Genomic DNA, 22,614 nt, shown 5'->3' with positions numbered 1-22,614 from the left:
CATTTGAAATTAAAAAAGGAATGAATTGAAACTGAGTACAACAAAAGAATCAGTAATTTAAAGTATATATATATATATATATATATATATATATATATATATATATATATATATATAATAATGCTTAATAAAATTATTTGACTGTGGCATTCACGCGCTCTCTAGAGATGTCCACGTTGGCCGGGTTTTATATAATTCTCGCGGCGGGTATCTTCCAGCTCTGTTTCTATCCCACTATAAAATAAAAAAAATTATTCGTTTCTTCTTCTGAATTACTATATTTTCTTAGATGTGGCTAGGGTTTCGGTATGAAAGAAGTTGGCAGCCGATGATGATGTTAATCCCTTGTCTGACTACGTCTGCCTGAAAGACGCTCGTTTTCCATTAATCTCTTTCCCCTGATCTCTGAGTCCCCAAAGCAAGAGAACTGTGGAAGCAACTACATCGCAACCACCCCAACGCCGACGCAAAAGACCGCCTCCATCATCAATCTCAAATACCAGCCCACCAGTATCTCCGAAGACCGGATTCAGCCCGGATAAAAGATTGCTATAATTATATCTCCAAGGTGTAACCTTAATCTCATGCAGCATTTATAAATGTATGTTGAGGGTCAGGTGTTGGGAGTATCGCCAACTCCCTTCAATCGTCCGTGTTAATCACCAACACAATCAAACAAAGCTCGTCGCCTTGGATACAAGGTTAAACAGGTAGTTGAATCAACCTCTTATATGTCGATCTGCTGTCTTAAAATATTGTAGTTGTTTCAGAGACTGTATTTTCATTCAAGAATCTGCGTATACTTTTTTCCATTATCTGCATCTGCTCCCTGTTTCTGTCATTCTCTATCATTTAGATTAGTATTTGTTGATTGATTGAGCAGGGAAATGTTGTTGTTTGTGATAAATTCTTAAAATGTCAGAAATATTTGATTTTTTCAACATGTATTTGGAGATTCATATGAAATGGTACACTTTGTTATTTGATACTTATATTGTGTTATGTTTGATGAAAAATTATATGATTTGTTGCTTTGAAAATCTTTTTTATATATGGATGAAATTGGTTGTATGTAGGGGATATGCTGTTTAATACTTGTATTAGGTTATGTCTGATGAAAATTTATATGATCTGTTGCTTTGGAAATCCTTTTTATATATGGATGAAATTGGTTGTATGCAGGGATATGTGGTGTATTGTGTGCGTGTTAGACGTGGTGGAAGGAAGAGGTCAGTGCCAAAGGGTATCTTTTACGATAAACTCATAAACCAGGGTATTACCCAGCTTGAATTTCAACGTATAGCAAGCGATCAATTGTTGAAGAACGTGCTGGAAGGAAACATCCTGGTTTTAGAGTCCTAAACTCTTACTGGGTCAATGAGGGTTGTGTAGTCGTTTGTTGTTTCAACTTTTTGATTGATTAGATTGAATTGAAATTGAAATGCTATATGAAATACTAAATTTGTTTACTAATCCAGGATAATACTTACAAGTATTTTGAGGTCATAATTGTTATCCAAGCTCATGCTGCTATCCGCAATGATCTTAGAATCAACTGGATTTGTAATCCTGTACATAAGCATAGAGAGCTTAGAAGACTTACATCTGCTGGAAAGAAGAACAGAGGTCTAAGGGGTAGAGGACACTTGAACCATAAGGCACGACTATCTAGGAGAACTATCTGGAAGAGAAACAATAAACTTTCTCTCCATCAATACCGTTGATTGCTGCCTGTTTTTTTTATTAATTAAAGATTTAGAGGAGCATGTGTTGATATTTGATAGCCTCCCTCCTACTCCTGGTGACGGAGGCGGCAACAGAAATTGTTGACAAGAGAACCGGCAGAGGAGTAAGGAAAGACAATTAGGCAAGTGGAGGATGTTGATTGGCATTGGCCACCCCAAATTTAGTGTAGCAGATTTTGGATTTTTGTATGTTTGTCTAATATCATGTCTCTAGGAAGAAGAGCTGCTAGCTTTATGATGCAGATTCCATTTCTGAACTTTGAAGAAGTCGACTGAGATGGCGATGGAGGAGGCGGTAGAGGAGTAAGGAAGACAATTAGGTCAGTGGAAGGAAGTTGGTTGGTATTGGCCACCCCAAATTCAGTGTAGCAGATTTTGGATTCAATTATTATTTTTTCCATTAATTAAAGATTTTCAGATGCTGGAGGAGCAAGTGGTGATAGCCTCCCTTCTACTCCTTGAAGAAGTCGGTTGACATGGCGACACAAATTGTTGGCGGGAGAACTGCTAGAGTCCAGTGGAGGAAGTTGGTTGACATTGACCACCCTCAAATTCAGTGTAACAGATTTTGAATTTTGTTTGTTTGTCTGTTCTATTTCTAGGAAGAAGAGTTGCTAGCTTGATGAAGCAAATTCCATTTCGGAACGAAAGAGCCGACATCTAGATGATGTTGGAAGCTGAAGTCCATCTCGGAACGATACATGTTCAAACACCGCAACGACGATAATTATCTTGAATACATAGTAGTTTAGGTCGTTGTTGAAAATCATCTCAATTTACATGTTAGCTCAGGTCTTTCTTTGTTGTTGATGATGCAGATTTCTTTATGTTTACAAGTCTAGATAGATATGTTAGTGGATCTCTACTTTATTGTTATATAACCTAAGATTATGAAAGTAGAAAATTGTCCATTTTTCTAAAGGAGTGTTGTTGTGGCTAACCTATTCAAATATGAACAAAATTATATTTGAATCAATACCGAGATGAGAAATTATGTTTTCCAAATGAAGTGGTTATTACGATCTAATGTTGCTTAGACTAATGTTTGATTATTACCATTTCATTCTTGAAGTGAAAGTTGGGGAGGGTTGAAATATCGAGATAAGAAATTATGTTTTCCAAATGAAGCAGTTATTATGATTTAATGTTGTTTAGACTAATGTTTGATTATTACTATTTCGTTCTTGAGGTGAAAGTTGGGGAGGGTTGAAAAGAGATATTGTTCCGACGATGTTGAGTGGCATCTTGTATTGGCCATTTTGCAACTTCTTACCTTCAAATCTATATATATATAATGATGCTTAATTTTTAAAGTGTCCGGATTGTCGGGTCAAGAGCTGTGGTTAATTTGGATACTTGGGTCAGATTGTGGGTTTACCCGTTTTTAAATTTAAAATGGTTAAAAATAAAATTAAAAATGTTAGAGGTATGTTTCGAACTTGCAACCTAACAAAAACAAGTACAACTCTTTAACCAACTATGTTACAAAGACTTTATGTTTTAAATTCAACACCAAATTTGATAAACGCGAGACATTTTAATATTAATATAAGTTTAACTTTTTAACTAACTAATATATAATGATGTTGAGTAAATGAATACTTTGGTCGGATTGTGGGTTGACCCACCCATAAACTTAAAACGGTTAAAAATAAAATTAAAAATATTATCCTTAATTTTTTTCACGGATTTTATATTATTACTTGTGTAAGTGCATAGGCTAAATGCTAGTTATTATAAGTTCACTTGCATGTAATTTTAATAATGTACAATACAAAATTACTCATTTGTTGATATTGTTCCGACGATGTTGAGTGGCGTCTTGTATTGGCCATTTTGCGACTTCCTTACCTTCAAATTATTCCCAGTTCAATTGCATATAATTATTATAATGTACAATATAAAATTACTCATTTGTACAGGTAGCATATCAAGCCATTATTATTTGCAGAACTGTATATCCATCTAGAGGTGAGATAATGTAGGAATTTACTTCCTCTATAAAGAAATTGCAAAATTAAGAAGGTATAGGAAAAAAAAATTGTCTTATTCAAATGAATCGTTCGTCTGGTCAGTTGAAGAGAAAATTTTTGCACCCTCATCAGTCTGATGAGGAACACTGGATGGTCAGGATTTAGAAAATCAGGCCACTCAAAAAAACATTAAGTTTGTGTGTTTGATAAGGAGATCTTTACTATGACAATAAGCTTATAGCATTTTGGTGGTTACTACTAATTTAATGTCTATTTAAGTTTATATTCTTTTAACAATAAAGTTATTCAACATTTTAGATGATTTGTTTTTCTATAATTTATTTTATGAAAAATAATTGATATTATGTTTTTTTTTCTTTTCTTTCTCTTGTTGGTTAAATTTTTGTTTCCTTTGGAATGTCTACATTTTTTATGTTTTATAATGACCTCCATATTTGTTATACAAATTTTTTGACAGTTGTTTGTGTTACTAGTTCAATTAATTTTCTACCAAACAGAAATATTTTATAAAAAATTAATTTATTTTATTATAGATAAATAAACTTTTTTTTGTCATTTAATATTAATATTTTAAAATAATTATCTATTTATATAAATATATAATAAATCTATAAAATATAATAAATGGGTAATATATATTAAACTAATAAAACAAAAAATATATTTATTAATATTTTGATATGTTTTATATAATTAATAAATATTTGTTATTTTAATTTATAATGTTATTGTAGAGGTATATTTTGTATTTATAATATTAAATAAAAAGACTGAAATAATTTATTTTTTATAGAAAAAAATCTTAAAGACGAATTAAAGAAAATATGAAATTTAAAAATATAGTTAACCAAATAATTTAAATTTTAAAATGACGTAGAAATATATTTAAATTTTATTTATAATTATAAAAAAAAACAAAATGATATATTAAAAATAATTATAGAATTGATGCAAGATTTAAAGAGAGCAATATAATTATAATTTAATTTTTTATTTAATTGTTTATTTATATATATTTTAAAATTTTCTAATATTTATCAAATTATCTATTATAATAATATTTTTTTTATATTTATTTTTTTATTATTATATTTAAGTTATTCATTTTTCTATTTTTGATAAATATCTATTTTTATTGAATTTAATTATTAAATCATCAAAATCAATGAACTTAATGAATGGGTTATATAATGTTTTAGTATTATATTTTTTTAAGAGAAATGATTAGGTGAGGGAATTTGGTAAAGGATTGATTTGCCGTAATCTTATTCGGCTGAAAAAAATCAAATAATTTCTCTATTTTTTTCTCTTTCCTCCCACTTTTAAATTTTCCAATAAATGAAGGTGATGCCAAGTCATTTTATCACCAAATTCCGTCTCTCTATCACTCCTCATTTTTTAAATAAACATTATCAACCGTTCTAATAGATCAAAACTTAATTTTTAAAGATATTTATTAAAATTTATTATTTTTCTTATCTAATAAATATTTTTCATTTAAATGATTAGTCAACCTAGAACTCATATTTTATACCATATATTTCATTTTAAATTTTTTAGATTAACAAACATTAAACTCATCAAATAAATCAACAAACTTTAAATACTTCTTGCATTTAAAAGGATGGATTAATTAAAAACTAAAATCAATTCAAAAATTAAATTTAAATAATGTTATTTTATTTAAAATATTTATTCATAAATAATATTTTAATTATATTTTTACCGTGCAAATTGTCACAGCCCAATCTTCCTGGCCCAGGAAGAGGAGGCTTAAGGAGAATGTCACGGCCCAATCCTCCTGGCCCAAGAAGAGAAGGAGGCTTGAGCCCTCTTAAGCCCAACCCAAGGAAGATTCTAGACTAGAAGGAAGCTAGAAGGAAGGTCCTTGATTAACGCACCTAATTGAGAGCTAAAAAGAATTCCTTGATTAATGCATCACTAATTGACATATAAAAGGAATGTCCTTAATTAGGAATGTCCTTGATTGATAATTATAAAGAATCCCTAAATTAGTGCAAAATCAATGTAACAGCTAGAATTAGTCCTATAAATACCTATGAAGTATTACATTGTAAATCACAAAAATATTCGAGTAATATACTATTCTTTGTAAGAGTTACTTTATCTCTCTAAAATTCTTGTGTCAATTTTATTAAACGCCGAGTGTTGCGTCGAGTAAGGCTGACTAGTTACTCGTTATTGTGAAGATCGTAACTAGTGCCGCACGGATCGTTAGTGAAAAGACTGAGCCCGTGACAATTGGTATCAGAGCTGAAATGACGAGGAGATCGGAAGAAACTTCAAAGGTCGTGGACGAAGTAGAGAATCTTCCCCACGGGACTAGAGAAGATGGTAGGAACTCTCGCAAAGTTCAGGCGGGAGGAACCAAAGCTACCAAAGAAAGAGAAAGATCAAGAGATATTATCGTTGACATTATCGCCAGGTTGGAGTGGCGTACGGACAAGATAATGACGGGGACCTAGAGGAACGCATTGCCGAGCTTGAGAAGGAAAGAGACGAGCTCCGAGGAGGAATGCAAGGTACCCTGAATGAAGGCTTGTCCAAATGTCAAGATCAAGCTCAGATCGTGGAGTAGGCCCTCCTTGGTGAAATCATGACCTTGACTGAGAAACTCGAGGTAATGATTTCTAAGTTACAAACTACCGAAGAGAATGTAGCGTTACTCAAGAAGGCGGTTGCGCAAGAGTGCGGACGCGCGCCTGTAGGAGTCCCCAATCCGATAAGGATAGACATTCCAAGGCCTAAAGCGTATTTAGGCGAAAGGAATGCGAAAGAGATCGACAACTTCCTATGGAGTCTGGATCAGTATTTCAATGCACTCGGCCTAGTAGAAGAGGCGAGAAAGATAGATATTGCCATGACATACCTGGAAGACACCGCGATGCTGTGGTGGTGGTGGAGGCGAAGGAGTGGCGACATTGAAAAAGGTACGTGTTCTATCAATACCTGGGGTGAATTCAAGGAGGAACTCAAGAGACAGTTCTATCCTGAAAACGTTATTCGAGAAGCAAGGGCCAAGTTGCGGCGGCTCTCACAAAGAGGGAGTATCAAAGAGTATGTCAAGGAGTTCATCACTACTCTCCTTGAGATCCTTAACTACTTAGACGACGAAGTCTTGTTTGCCATCACTGATGGTCTACAAATGTGGGCGAAGTTGGAATTGGAACGACGTAGTGTCCAAGATCTAAGCTCCGCAATTGCCGTGGCTGAATCTCTTGTCGAGATGAGAAGGCAAGAGAAACCAAAGTCGACCTATGAGAGGAATGACAATGAGGAAAATGGTGGAGACCATCTCCATAACAATGAAGACCCAGTTAAGTTTATCAAATCCAATGGTAAAGGAGATCGAGACGAGAAACGTGGAGAGAAACCCCGGATAAAGTGTTTCTTTTGTGAAGGGCCGCACAAAGCAAGAGAGTGTCCAATGAAGAACAAACTATCAGCATTGATGGAGGAGCAAGAACGCCTTCACGATGAAGCTCGATTGAGGTCGTTAAACCTACTTAGTGTCGTTACAACAAAGTTTGATAAGTCAAAGTCCGCGAAGACATGACGACTATTTGTGGAAACTAGAGTAAGAAATCACATGGTTAAAGCTTTGTTGGATACGGGAGCCAACAACAATTTTCTAGAGGTAAAGGAGGCGAGAAGACTGGGGATTAAGTACACTAAAGAGAAAAGGTGGCTTAAAGCAGTCAACTCGGCACCAAGTGCGACTTATGGAGTTGCTCGTAATGTAAAGATCAACTTGGGGGAGTGGACCGGCCTTCTGAATTTCTCCATTATCGACATGGATGACTACAAAATGATTCTCGGCATAGAGTTCCTAGACAAGGTAAATGTCATCCTACTCCCTTCTGCCAATATGATGTACATTCTAGAGCAAGGTAATACTCGCGCAATACCTTTAACAAGAGAGGGCAAGAGAGAAACTAGACACCTATCTGCCATGCAACTCTCAAAAGGTGCGGAGGACACCTACCCATCATCTTTTATCACTGTGAAAGAATATGAGAAAACTGCATCTAAAGAGAAGATACATCCAGAAGTTACAACTGTCCTAGAGAAAGGTCATGATGTAATACCCTCTAGATTATCAGAGAAATCCCACCATAAGAGAGAGGTGGATCACAGAGAAGAGTTAGTCAAATGTACTAAACCATCGGCGACAGTTCTTTATCGCATTAAACCTCCCAAATTGGAGGAATTGAAGAGGCAACCAGAGGAGTTTCCATTCAAGAAAGAGAAGTGCGAAATAGCCAAGACCGCCAAAAGAATGAAGAAATGGGAGGAAAAGAATAGAAGACACTTGGAGTTCGAAGGAAACCGAGTGATAGTAAAACTTCTCCTCCATCAAGAGAGACAATTTTCCAAAATTCATAAGGGGCTTGTGAGGCAATACGAAGGCCCTTTCTTAGAGAAGAAATGGGTTAGAAAACCAGCACGTCGCTCAAAACTTTTATCTCATGTGGAGACATCATCCAAGCCCACAAGGAGGAAGCGACTAGGACGTCGCCAGATTAAGTGGGGGAGAATGTCACAGCCCAATCTTCCTGGCCCAGGAAGAGGAGGCTTAAGGAGAATGTCACGGCCCAATCCTCATGGCCCAAGAAGAGGAGGAGGCTTGAGCCCTCTTAAGCTCAACCCAAGGAAGATTCTAGACTGGAAGGAAGCTAAAAGGAAGGTCCTTGATTAACGCACCTAATTGAGAGTTAAAAGGAATTCCTTGATTAATGCAAAATTGACATATAAAAGGAATGTCCTTAATTAGGAATGTCCTTTATTGATAATTATAAAGAATCCTTAAATTAGTGCAAAATCAATGTAACAGCTAGATATAATCCTATAAATACCTGTGAAGTATTACATTGTAAATCACCAAGTATTCGAGTAATATACTATTCTTTGTAAGAGTTACTCTCTCTCTCTAGAATTCTTGTGTCAATTTTATTAAACGCCGAGTGTTGCGTCGAGTAAGGCTGACTAGTTACTCGTTCTTATGAAGATCGTAACTAGTGCCGCACGGATCGTCAGTGAAAAGACTGAGCCCGTGACAAAATGTACGGAAATTATGTTAGTTTAACTAGAACTAGTAATATATTATTGAACATAATTTATTATATTTTAGAAACTTCTACAGTTGTTTTGAAAGGAACTTAGACCCACTATTACTGTAACCTTAACATGGGCTTGAAGCTTTAGATTAGTAAAAGTGATCACGGGCCTCATTACATAAAACGAGGAACTCAGTCAGACTTAGCCCAATATACCATCTAGGCTATAGAATCATTGTCCTTTCTCTTTCTATCTCAAATACAAATCCTGTTTCAGATTTATATTTCCATAAATTAATTAATGGGTCTTTCGAATAAGAGATGGCCCTAAAGTAAGTCCAACAAACCGAGATTCATCATTCATCCATGAAAACCCAATTTATAATAAAATTTATTAATAAAGTCCAAATTTAAGGGATTCATGAGGCTAAATTGATTTATGTTTCAATTTTTATTATAACTTCACTAATTTACAAATAAGAAAACTAATTGATTTTACATTTTATTATTTTGATTACCTTTACAAAATTGTATTGGGCCAACTTGGACTCAAGTAATATATTTTGGGATGGATAAGTATGTGATTTGGCAAAGTAATGGCCCACGAACAAAGCCTTTGTTAGTTTTGATTGAAGTAGTATAATACAATAAATATATTAATATTTTGTGGGCTTTCACAATTCTACATTTTTATGGTTGAAAAAATAATAAATTCTTTTATTATGAACTTTGTGAGTTGTGACTTGTGACAATGACTAAATTTTATGTTTAATTTTATTCAAGTTGGATCACTAAACTATATTTACAACCTCACGGATGATTCAATTATTGTTGAAATATATATATTTTTTTTTAAATTATTATTTTTAAAGACTATCCTTAATATTTAAAAACCTTGAGAAGAATTTCCCCCTTAAATAAAGTTAATCCTTTTTCACCAAAAACATAATCCTAATGTTTGTAAATAGTCTTAACTACGTGTCCATTTTAAACATTTTTTCAATCTTAATTAAGGTAAGAATACAAGTCTAATTAAGTTTTGTTTCTAAATTTCGCTACTTTTAAATATTGTTTCTAAATATTGTTTTAAGTAAATTTTTACGATTTTAAGTCAAATTTAAATTTTACGAAATTACATTTATTAAACGATTTTATGTAAACTCTCGATATTCATCGGATATCAGTTTGAAGTAAAGTGTGGACGAATGACTTTAATTGGGGTCAAGTCACCCATTGGATATTCTACACGATCAAAATTAAAAGATATTTGGATTGGGTCCGTGAGAAATAAAATATAAGTAGACACTTTGAAAAAAGCCCACAAACAAAGCCTTTGTTAGTTTGATTGATGAAAGAGTACAACAACTATATAATATTATTTTATGGGCTTTTCACAAGCATAAGAGACATTAGCTTATGAGTTCCATATTTTTGTGGTTGAGAAAAAAATAATTTTTTTTATTATGAATATGAGCTTGTGACAACTACTAAATTTGATGTTTAATTTATCAAAGTTGTTCCCTTAACCATTTATGAACTTGCAACTGGATCTTGAATGTATTGTGTGTGGATAATGATGATCCAATTTCAAACAATTTTTTTTAATGATTTTTAAAGACTATTCTCCATATTTTAAAATCTTAGAAAATGTTTTTTCCTACTAACAACTAATTCTTTGGTTTGGATTACGAAACTAATATTATTTGTTCTTCTTAAATATCTATAAATTTGATATCGGTTGGGTAACATTTTTGTATTGTTATTTTTATTTATTTTTTATTATTAATTTAAAAACCTTAAAAGAGAGATGTTTTCCTACAATAAAGATTTTCACCAAAAACATATCATAAGATAGTCTAAACTAGCTATTGTTCATTTGAAACATTTTTTCAATCTTAATGAAGAGTAAACCTAAGTCTAATCAAGTTCTATTTTTAAATATGTTTCACTTTCGAATGAAATACTTCATACTATGAAAGTTATTGATTTTGTCGTCTATATAGGTTTAGACCTATTTAGATAAGATGTTAAAATGGTCCATAATTTTAGGGTTCAAAGTTGAACAGCTTTAGATGCTATACCTTGGACCACTTTATGGATAGTCTAGATGATCAAAATTTAAAGATATTTGGATTTTGGGACCTTGAGAAATGAAATCCAAGTTGACACTTTGAAAAAGACTTCATTTTGAAGCAAGAAAAATTAACACTTATTCTTACTCCTCCATTCTCACTTACATCTACAAAATAAAGATATTTTTTTATGGTTCTAAAATGACTTGTGATTCTCCATATCCAAAAATGATTATTGTCATATGTTAAATTATTTGAAAATTAAACACCTACTATGGAAAAGAACATTTCAGCTAAGACATATCTAGTGTTTCTAGATAGATAGAAGACAATATCAAAATATGGTGTGGATAAAATAATAAATAATTGAGATTTGAAATAGATGTTTTTGTTGTAGTTTGTGGCATACTTAATTTTTAAATCAATATTTTGTATTTCAATAATCTTAATTTCCTTGAGCTGTCCCTTAAAGATATAAAAAATAAATAAATTACAAGTTGAATTTCAATTTCATTATGCGCCACACACAGAGTAGATTAAAGATTGATCGGAAAAAAAATGTGGATATCTCACGTCTTCAGCCTCAATAAGGTTTTTAGTTCGAGCGAGACAACAAGTTCCGTTTGTCCAGTTAAATTTGTTAAATAGATTTGCAGATTATATATATTTAACCCGCGGGATTAATCGTACTTCGAAATAAAAACAGAACTCGAGTCCTTAAAAATAAACAAATAAATGGGGACCCGGTCGGACCGCCCGGTCTAATTCGACACCTCTGTCTGTCGTGGGCGGCTTCTGGTTAACCGTTGAAGTCAAAGTCAATAAATTTGTACCTCAACTAGAAGATTCATAATTAAAAACTTGTTATAAATACTGTACATGCATGCATTAATGTCTTCATTGAAATTACTATAAATGATAACCCATTTCATTATTGACTTTTATTTATTTTTTCCTTTTAAATAATTATTTTTCAAATTAATTAATTTTATTCTATGAAAATAATAAGTCTACCGGTAAGTACATGCAAGATGAACATGGATTGATTAATCAAAGTCATTGAAAACAAGGGTCTTAATTTGAAAAGAAAATTGTTATAGTCAAATATACACGTTTTTAATTATTTGAAATATTTTAATAACTAAATACATAATTAATTATATTTTTATGCTAACTATATATATATAGCTACTTTTCTTTTTAATTGAGTTTCTACTTAATATTAATTAGAGAATTCTAATCAAACTTTTATATTAATTAGAAAAGTATTTATCTTTTAAGATAAATGGATGATTTCTTTATAATAAATTTTACGAAAGTTATTTATAATTTATTAAGTTTGTATTTTAGTTTGAGTTTGGCATATAATAGAGAGTTATTTTGATTTTATTAACTCTAAATATATATTAATTGTTGATAAAGTTTCTTAGGGTAAGACAAAATTTTAGAAAAAATAGTGTGACACAAAACTCTTTATTTATTTTTCTCAAAGTAAAAATAAGTGACAGCTGAAATGGACGTAACTCTTTTGATTGAATCACTATAAAGTTCTTATTCTTTTTACGTTTTTATAAATTATTTCAAGTCGGTCGAATTTCGACACCAAAATTCTAACACGTTTCTTCATATAAATAATTGAAGAAAATTAAGTATGGAGAAATAATTAATTAAGTACTCAACCTCCCTCTATCCACCCTCTTTCATTGAAATGTCATTCTTTTACACTATAATAAATTAATATTGTGCATTTATCACAAAACAGTCCATGCATATTCAACATTAGTTATTTTAACCTTTTCAATAAACAAATAATAATAATTAGATTTGGTTTGATTTCGTGCATTATTACTCGCATCATTATACAATTATTATTATATTTGTAGGGTTTTCTCGTGATTAAGGTCCTAATTACATTAAAATAAATATAAATTATGTTTACATTAGAAATGTCTATGTTTTGATTGAGTTTGTACTTAAGAATTTTAATATGTTATATTAGTTATAACTTGTTGAATAGGTAAAATAATTTTAGTTATAAAGTTATTTTTATTTATGTTATTATATTAATAGTTTAACAACTATTTTGTAAGATGTATGAAAGTATTGTATCAGTTAATAAGATCAAGAGATGACCCGTAATATTAATTACGTTTTTTTCAATTATTGTCTTTTTGATTCTGAAAATTAGCACCTAATCACTCCAAGCACTCCAAGCTAGAGCCTAGAGAACATGTTCAATATAAACTAATTATATTACAATCAAACCCTGTGTTCTACTTCTAGCTTGTATTGATTAGTGATCTGTGATAGATTCCTTCACATTTTCAAATATAAATATATGCATGAATGCAGGCCGGACCTTGGTGAGGCAAATTAACTTACAAAGATATGAAACTTAAAACCTAATAAAAAGTATTTATAATATTTAGCCAACTAAAGCTAGATTATTTAGGTTAATATAATACAAAACAATTAATATCTTTAATTTAACAAGAAATTCTGGGCTGGCCTTGCATGCATGTGATGATGTTACAATATATATTTTTTTTTAATTAAAAACACGGGATTTTATTAAATAGTCACTTAGATCTATCGGTTGCAACTTGCAGTATTTGAAAAATAATTTCGTTGAGTTATAATAGTTTTAAATAGGTTATTTTTAATTAATTTCAAATATATAATTCATTATTTAATTAATAATTTATACCATGTTAAATTAACCTCTATAAATAAATATTATTTATTATTCATTTATGCATACTTTTAATATTTTTTACCCAAACAATTCTAATTAACCGAAATTTTATATAACCCACATAAAAAAATTATTTTAAAATAACCACTTTACTAGTCATGAAATAACCTCAAATTGAAGAAAAAAAGAAGTCATGTTTTGAATTTGGTACCGGAAAATCTTTGTGTTTGACTTAGGAACATTTTATTTATTTTTACATCCTCGTTACTATTATTATTATTATTATTATTTATAAGAATAAATATATAAACAAGAATTAATATATATAATTTGAGGTTTTCATATATATATATATATACATTATCAATGTGATGGTGCCTTGCAATTTCCGAATAAGAAAGAGAGTTGAAAGAAGTTGGCTACAGTTCTCCGGCAGGTCCTGTTTGGTTTACAAAAATAGAGAGAATCAAATTATATGCATTGCAAATACCAACAATTAATCCTTAAATTCTGGTTCGATATGGATTTTGAAAAAAAAAATCATACAAAATCAAACAATATTTCACTTCTTTTTTATTCATTACATCAATCAAATCATTAACCAAAATACTCTTTATTTTAAATTATTAATTTTTATTTTATTTATATATATCAATACATTTTAAGTCTCTTTAGTCTTTATCAAAAAATAATCATTATCTCCACTAAAATAGTCTAAATGACAATTAATTTTATTGAAATATTTGAGAAACCCAAATCCGAACAGGCCTAAGAGAAAAATACAAAAAAATAATTAATAAAACGAGAAGGCGATAGCCTTTGACCTTCAAGTGTAGGTTCTGCCCCACATAACATTGGCTTGTCGCCCTCCTATTTTCCAATCGCAATCAATCACATTTAATATTAAATTTATCATTTTTAACATTTCTTTTAAGTTATAACTTTTTCAAAAATATTTTCCAAAAAACTAAATCTACTTAAAAAATAATAATTTATATTTAAAGAGCATCGGATAGAAACGAGTCCTAAGTTAAAAAAATAAATAAGTATAAAGTTATATATATTTTTTTAAAGAAAGACAAAATGGTAAAAGGAGAATCCTAAGATATTCTCTTTGGACGAAGTGGCATACATCCACCTACAATTCCATATATACAATCCAATGTTTCCGATTGAAACAAGAAGTGATAATTCAGAAAAATACTTTTTTAATTAACATTTTATTTACTTTATTGAAAGTCTAAAATAATATTAAAAAAATAAAAATAAAATAACTATAATATTATTTAAAAAATTAATAGTCTTTTATTTAATTTTAACTAAAACACTTTAAATGTCGGCAACAGGTTCATGGAATCTGAATTTTTATTTATTTATCAGATTCATGGGATTGGGATACATCCAAACACGGTTATGTGCACATTTTAGTCAAAACACACTCATAGTTATATTTTGCAAATTATAATTGTTGTATTAAATTATTATTATTATTATTATTTATTTCACATTTTTATTAACTTTAAGATTAAGGTATAATATGTGATATGCAGTATTTTTACTAATTAAATTAATTTGGTAATTTGGAGTTTAATTCTAATAATTAAGTTTGATTTATTATTTAAAATTAAAATTAAATTAATTGAATTTAAACTAATATAATTTTATAATTCTCCATTGCATTATTTTTATTTTAAAACTGTAATTTTAATATTTTTTTTTTATATTTTTAATCAAAAATACCTTATTATTTTATTATTTATAATACGGCTATAAACTTATATTTTTTATTTAAAAATCAAAATATTTATATTTTATTTTTTTCTTATTTAGTAATTTAAAATTTTGAACTTTTATAAATATATATATATATATATATTTAATTTATGGAGATAACATTAAGAACCAAAATTTTGTTTCTTAAATTTAAAACTTAACTTATTATATATGAATTTTGTTTTTATTTAATATATATATATATATGAACTTATTTTTTTTTATTGATGAGAATAAAAATTTATAGAAACTCTGACATCATATATCTTAATATGTTAGGTTAAATAAATATTTTCATAATATATATCTATCTATATATATATATATATATATAATTTATTTTTTTTTTCAAATATAGAAATTTGAATTAAATTATAATTTTATAATTTTTTTAAATATAAAAATTTAATTGTAATTCATTCTAATTCTTGTATAATCCAAACATAGCATAATTACAATGTAATTATGTTATGCTAAATTAATTAAAAATAAGATGTGTTCTAAAATATCAAAGATCACAATATCAATTATTACTTAGAAATAAAGTATGTCAAACTTTCAAATATTGAGATTAGATTCCGTGTTTTTCTTATCAATGCTCGCTATTAAAATTAGATTATGTGTTTTTCTTATCAATGCTCGCTATTAAGATTTGATTTCGTTTTTTTCTTATCAATGCTTGTCTTGAAACTTGAAAGTATGTTGTATTTTGGTCCCAAATTGCAACCACTTATCTCTTTCTCGTTGTCTCTAGGTAATTCTGATTATAGTAAATGAAAATTATGGTTGTAAATTCATAATAACATTTTCATTAAAAAATAATATAAAACTAAATTAGTTAAAAACAAACATATTTTGTTCTAATGTATGTTTTTTTTAATTAATACATCATAATTTCACATTACTTTTTTTGTTAATCAAGATAAAACAACAATAATTTTTAATTAATTAGTCAAGATGGTCTATTTATGAGATAATGATATTTAACTCTTATAAGTCATATGGCTATTGGTTTTTGAATTTATATCAATTTATATATATATATAATTTTATTTTTACAACTTTAACTGAATAGTTAGTCACAGGTTTTAATGTGTAAAATTGTGTGTGTTAAAAAAATGATGGTTGTGTGATGATGTATAATAGATTATATATATTTATATAAAACAGATTTAATAGTAATTAATTATTTATACAACAAATGAAGATAATTGTGAAATCATAATAGTTATAACTAATTATATTTTATTTGTTACTAATATTAATTAGAGAAATAATTGACACATTATAAGAAAAAATTCAAATTACACATTTAACTTAGCTAAGTGTTTAAATGGGGGCACATTGATAAAATTATGTGCAATTTTTTACTTTTAGCTTCTTAAATGTTTTAAGTAAATTTTGAACCAATCTTATTTCAAAATATAAGTTTATTGAGATATGACTCTTTAGGTAAAATTTATTTATATTTGTTCTAATATAATAATAATTGAAGAATCACTAATATAATATAATATAATATAATATAATGTTTCACATTAAACAAATCGATGAACTACAACATATTTTCATTTAGTTTTTAATATATATTTAATATTCAATATTTAAATTAATTTGTTTGTTATAAAATAAAAGTAATATAATATTTTAAAATTATAATAATTTTGTTGAATAAGATTAATAATTTTAATTTATATATATTATTTATAATTGTTAAATTTATGATAATTTAAATCAAACATTTTTATTTTAAAATTATTAATTTATATAAAATTCTATTTATAATACATTTTATTTGGATTAATTAATAAAATATTTACTATATAAATACTTAAATAGAAAATAAATAATAATAATTTAATTATTTTTTTAGACCATTTTTAATAAAAACTTAATATCGTAAATAATAATTATGAACTTTTAATATAGTGGACCATTTTAAAAAATATTATTAAAATATATAATAAATTTTTGTAATATTTTCAACATATTCCAAAAAATTAAAAATTTTATTAAAAAAAAGGATTTTCATAATATTAAAAATAACTCATTAATAATTTTAATAATATATTATAAATTCTTATTATTAATTTTAATAATATATTAACCATTTTAATATATATATATATATATATATATATAATTGTTTTTGTTATATATATAAATATGGTATTACTTATTATTACAATTTAGTATTAAAAAAAGGAAAAAAAAATTAATCATAGAGGGAGAAAATGGAGTCAAATTAAGACAATGATGTAATAGGAGGTAGCGCGTGACACCTATTATATGTAATATAGACATGTCAAGTAGAACATTAACAAGAGAGAGAAAGTTATTAGAAACGGAAACAACCGTCAAGAATCAAGAGAGAGAAAAAAATAATGGACGGAGGAAGCTACGGCGGTGGTTCAAGAAGAGCAAGGGGTAGAGTCGGGAGAATGTTTAAGGTTCCGGTTTTATGTGGGTCCGAGCTCCAAACGGCGGCGGAGCAGATTTCTCGTGACGGTGGTAGCAGCCATTATTCCTCCTTTTCAACCGGTATTCTCCCTTCTCTCGGCGCTAGAAGCAGCCGAGCCGTTAAACTCAGTCAATACGTCATTTCACCTTATGACCGTCGATTAAGGTTCTATCTTTTTCCTTTCTCAGTACCTTCGTGTTAAAACCCGAAAAATTTAATATTAGTAGTAAGAGTCGTTTTAAAAGACAATATCACGAAATTCGGGTTTGGATTCGATATCAACTAAAAACCTATTTTAATTATAGCTGTATTTTTGTAATAGTTTTCCTAATTTTTTTTAAAAGGATTTGCGAAGAACAAGATAGTCATTAATTTTGGTAAAACAAAATAATTATTTTTATTTTTTCTACCAGTTAAATTGGTCCACTGTCATATAATTAATATGTCTTTAACGTTTTTTAATAATAAAAAAATATATATTAAAAAAAATAGCTCAATTTACAGTATTAAGTATTAATACCATGAATGCAAACAGTCTTTGGCTTCTCTGAAAACAGATCGGGTTCAGATTACCTAAATATGATATTTCCAAAAAAAACAAATTTTAATTAATGTTATTAGAATTGAATTAAATGACCTCAGCATATTTCTTTCTTAAATATATAAAAATTAATTTTATTTGATGCCTCACCACTTGTTGATCATATCGGAAACAATCTTCTTTTAAGATTTTATTTTATTTCCTAAAACAACTTTTTTACTATAAAAACTGGTTTTCTTTCTTATTTGGTAGTGATTTTAGTGAATGAATTATTAAAGATAATTATTAGAATATAAATTCTATAGTCAAAGATAATTATTAATTTTTTCAATTTTCTTAAACATAAACAATACGTTATTATTTTCTTAATCTTAATTAGGAAGTGATAATAGATTAGATTAGCACGTGTCATGTTCATATTGCTTGAGAAATTAGGACATTAAGTATACGTTTAGCACCCATATTTATTTATAAACTAAAACGTATTAATTGGACATATATACACGTGTTAGATCTCTTTGATTTTCAATTTAGTGGTCATTGCGTTTGAAATTAAGTAATTTCTTAATATAAAATGTTTTTAATCTAATTTATAATATTGATTTATTTTCTTGTCAATTTTGTTAGGGCATGGGAAACATTTCTAGTGATTCTAGTTGTGTATACGGCTTGGGTTTCGCCTTTTGAATTTGGATTTCTAGACAAACCACAAGGACCGCTATCGATTGCAGACAATGTTGTTAATGGATTTTTCGCTATCGACATTCTTCTCACGTTTTTCGTGGCCTATCTCGACAAGAGTACTTACTTACTTGTCGATGATCGTAGGCAGATTGCATGGAAATACGCAACTTCTTGGTTACTACTTGATATAATATCTACTATCCCTTCTGAGCTAGCCATGAAGATGTCTCCTCCTTCGCTTAAGACATACGGTTTGTTCAACATGCTTCGGTTATGGCGTCTTCGAAGAGTTAGCTCCTTGTTTTCGAGATTGGAGAAAGATAGAAATTTCAATTATTTTTTGGTTCGATGTGCAAAGCTTATTTGTGTAAGTATATATGTCTTGAAAAATTTCAAAGAAAAAGAAATAACTATTGTTTCTAATAATTATATTTGTGTCATTTCATAGGTAACACTTTTCGCAGTTCATTGTGCTGGATGTTTTTATTACCGTTTAGCTGCCCATCACAAGAATCCTCAAGATACTTGGATTGGAGCTTCCATGCATGATTTCTTAACACGTAGCCTATGGATTCGATATGTTACGTCGATTTACTGGTCAATCACGACGCTTACCACGGTTGGATATGGTGATTTGCATGCTGAGAATACGCGGGAGATGGTGTTCGACATATTTTATATGCTTTTTAACCTCGGTTTGACGGCTTACCTTATCGGAAACATGACCAACTTAGTTGTTCATAGCACGAGCAAGACGAGAGACTTTGTAAGTTACTTAGTTACTTATATATGTTTTCAGGGAGGCTAGCACTAATGCACTATCGACATTGTCATGACTCAAAAATTCAATATCATTTTGTGTTTTCAAACAGAGAGATACGATACAAGCGGCTTCGAATTTTGCTCGAAGGAACCACTTGCCGAGGCGGTTGGAAGATCAAATGGTGGCGCATTTGTCTCTTAAGTTTAGAACCGATTCGGAAGGGCTGCAACAGAAGGAGACGCTTGATTCGCTTCCGAAGGCTATTCGATCGAGCATTTCCAACTTCCTTTTCTACTCTCTTGTTGATAAGGTGTACCTTTTTCGCGGGGTGTCCAATGATCTGCTCTTTCAATTGGTAAGAACTCTTGATTTTGTCTAGTTTGTCCAATTTTCATTCTCTTTTAATTTAAAGTGCTAATGATTCGATAAAATTGAAAGGTGTCGGAGATGAAAGCCGAGTATTTTCCTCCTAAAGAAGACGTGATATTGGAGAATGAAGCTCCTACTGATTTTTATATACTAGTAAACGGGGCTTTGGTAAGTGTTAAATGAAATGAAATAAAAACCACTTTTATATATGGTTGTTATTGACACGAGTTTTTATTTTATCGATCAGGAATTCGTAGTCTTTAAAAACGGGGTAGAACAGGTCGTGGGCGAGGCTAAGACCGGCGATGCGTGCGGTGAGATAGGGGTGTTATGTTACAAGCCACAACTCTTTACTGTTAGGACTAAACGGTTGAGCCAACTTCTGAGAATGAACCGAACCACGTTTCTTAACATAATTCAGGCTAATGTTGGCGACGGGACAATAATAATGAACAATCTCCTTCAGGTTGGTTTTAGTTTTGTTTATGTATGCAAATTAATTATTTTTGGTGATGAAATAATGAATTCTTATTTTATTTTTGTTACGGTAGCATTTGAAAGAACAAAAAGATCCGATTATGGAGCGTGTTCTCATTGAAACAGAGAACATGCTCGCACGCGGAAGGTTGGATCTGCCTCTCACCTTATGTTTCGCCGCAGTAAGAGGTGATGACCAATTGTTACAGCAACTGCTTAGACGAGGGCTCGATCCGAATGAATCCGATAACAATGGCAGGACAGCTTTGGTATGTTTCTCTATCGATCTTTATTTGTTTCTCTATACACGATCGCTGAATTGACTCGGTTTTATTTATCGCGACAGCACATTGCAGCGTCAAACGGAAATGAAAACTGTGTTAATATTTTGCTGGATTTTGGTGCAGATCCTAACAGCATAGGTAATTATAACTCCAATAATGTATACTTTAATGTTTTCGATATTGAGAAGTTTGCTCAATATTTAAGTAAGTTACACATTATTATTGTATTTATGTTTCGGTTGACTTTCTATGTATAGATAGATTGCCCCATAATTTAGTTACATTCATTTAATTTGGATAATATTAACAATTCTAACGGGCTATTTTATTAATGTATAGACACGGAAGGAAACGTGCCGATCTGGGAAGCGATCGCGGCCGACCATTTAGAACTAGCTCAGATACTATCAGACATCGGTTCGAAAATATCGATGGGCGATGTTGGTCAATATGCATGCAATGCTGTCGAGCAAAACAATTTGCGGTTGTTACAAGAGATTGTCGGGTTTGGAGGTGACGTAACACTCCCCAGCAGAACCGGATCGACGGCTCTACATGTCGCGGTTTGTGAAGGGAATTTGGAGATAGTCAAATATCTTTTGAAACAAGGGGCACTGATCGACGTTGAAGACAAAGACGGGTGGAGTCCTAGAGATCTAGCTGATCAACAAGGGCACGAAGAGATCAAGATTCTTTTCGAGGCAACCGAGTCAACCAAAGAAGACAAAAACATCAAAACCAATGCGAGTTCAACCAGATTCAAACCGAGACATGAGACTAAGTTTCTTGGTAGATTCACTAGCGAGCCTTTAATCAGGTCTGTTGCATCCCTACCTGCAATGGATCAAGAACCGTGGGGGCAATCTCAATCGCGTCCAAGACGTAGAGGTAGTAACTTTTCAAATTCTTTGTTTGGGATCATGTCGCAAGCAAGTGGTGTGGATACTAATGGTTTGATGCCCGTTGCCGAGAGTAAACATGTGAAGAATAGTTTTAGCGACGGTAAAGAATATCGAGCTAGAGTGACTATTAGTTGTCCCGAGAAACAAGATAAAAATGGAAAGCTTACACTTGTTCCAAGTAGTTTTGAAGAACTTCTTGAGATTGGAAGAAAAAGATATGGATTTTATCCATCTAAGGTTGTAAACAAAGAAGGAGCTGAAATAGATGAGATTGAACTTCTTCGAGATGGCGATCACATAGTTTTTAGTAATGGAGATGTCGATCACATAGTTTTTAGTAATGGAGATGTCGCTGAAATGTAAAGAAAATGGTGTAATTTCTCACATTTATTTTGTTCAATTTCTTCATTTAACTTATAATATATTATTGGTTGAGAAAAGGATAATGTAACTTAATTTTGAAGGCCTCATGAGAATATTTCAAATATTTTCTCGAATTGTAGATTTTTATATACTCTTAGTCATGAGTTAACAATTGTAGATATTTATATACAAAAATTCATGAGTTAAGTCTTTGCCTATACCATTTAAAAAAGAATGATTAACAATAAATTGATTGGATTTTCTGCCAGGTAGGGATTGGCTTCGTAACTTTTGCTTGAGACCGTCATATAGCGCGATTTTTGCATAGCATATTTGCTTATGTTTAAGGAATACAAGTATTTTTATACATTGTCTCTAGTATATAAAACCTGAATGACTAAAATCTCTTTTAG

General features: G+C 30.1%; 1 protein-coding gene and 1 pseudogene across 1 annotated transcript; both read left to right on the top strand.

The window, feature by feature from the left end:
• The first annotated feature begins 250 nt into the window (after nucleotides 1-250).
• LOC124912098 lies at nucleotides 251-2,601 on the top strand (annotated as a pseudogene).
• A 15,085-nt stretch (nucleotides 2,602-17,686) lies between these two features.
• LOC124912067 (potassium channel AKT1-like) lies at nucleotides 17,687-22,308 on the top strand. Its single transcript, XM_047452624.1, has 9 exons — nucleotides 17,687-17,983; nucleotides 18,987-19,410; nucleotides 19,492-19,809; nucleotides 19,916-20,161; nucleotides 20,245-20,343; nucleotides 20,423-20,641; nucleotides 20,727-20,921; nucleotides 20,999-21,074; nucleotides 21,276-22,308. The coding sequence occupies exons 1-9, from the start codon at nucleotides 17,742-17,744 to the stop codon at nucleotides 22,199-22,201; spliced, it is 2,745 nt and encodes a 914-aa protein (XP_047308580.1). The 5' UTR covers nucleotides 17,687-17,741; the 3' UTR covers nucleotides 22,202-22,308.
• Nucleotides 22,309-22,614: the final 306 nt, after the last annotated feature.

Source organism: Impatiens glandulifera, chromosome 8 (assembly GCF_907164915.1).
Source record: "Impatiens glandulifera chromosome 8, dImpGla2.1, whole genome shotgun sequence".
NCBI classification, from domain to species: domain Eukaryota; kingdom Viridiplantae; phylum Streptophyta; class Magnoliopsida; order Ericales; family Balsaminaceae; genus Impatiens; species Impatiens glandulifera.
Note: the sequence above shows the minus strand (reverse complement) of the source record. Positions and strands in the feature narration are given on the sequence as shown.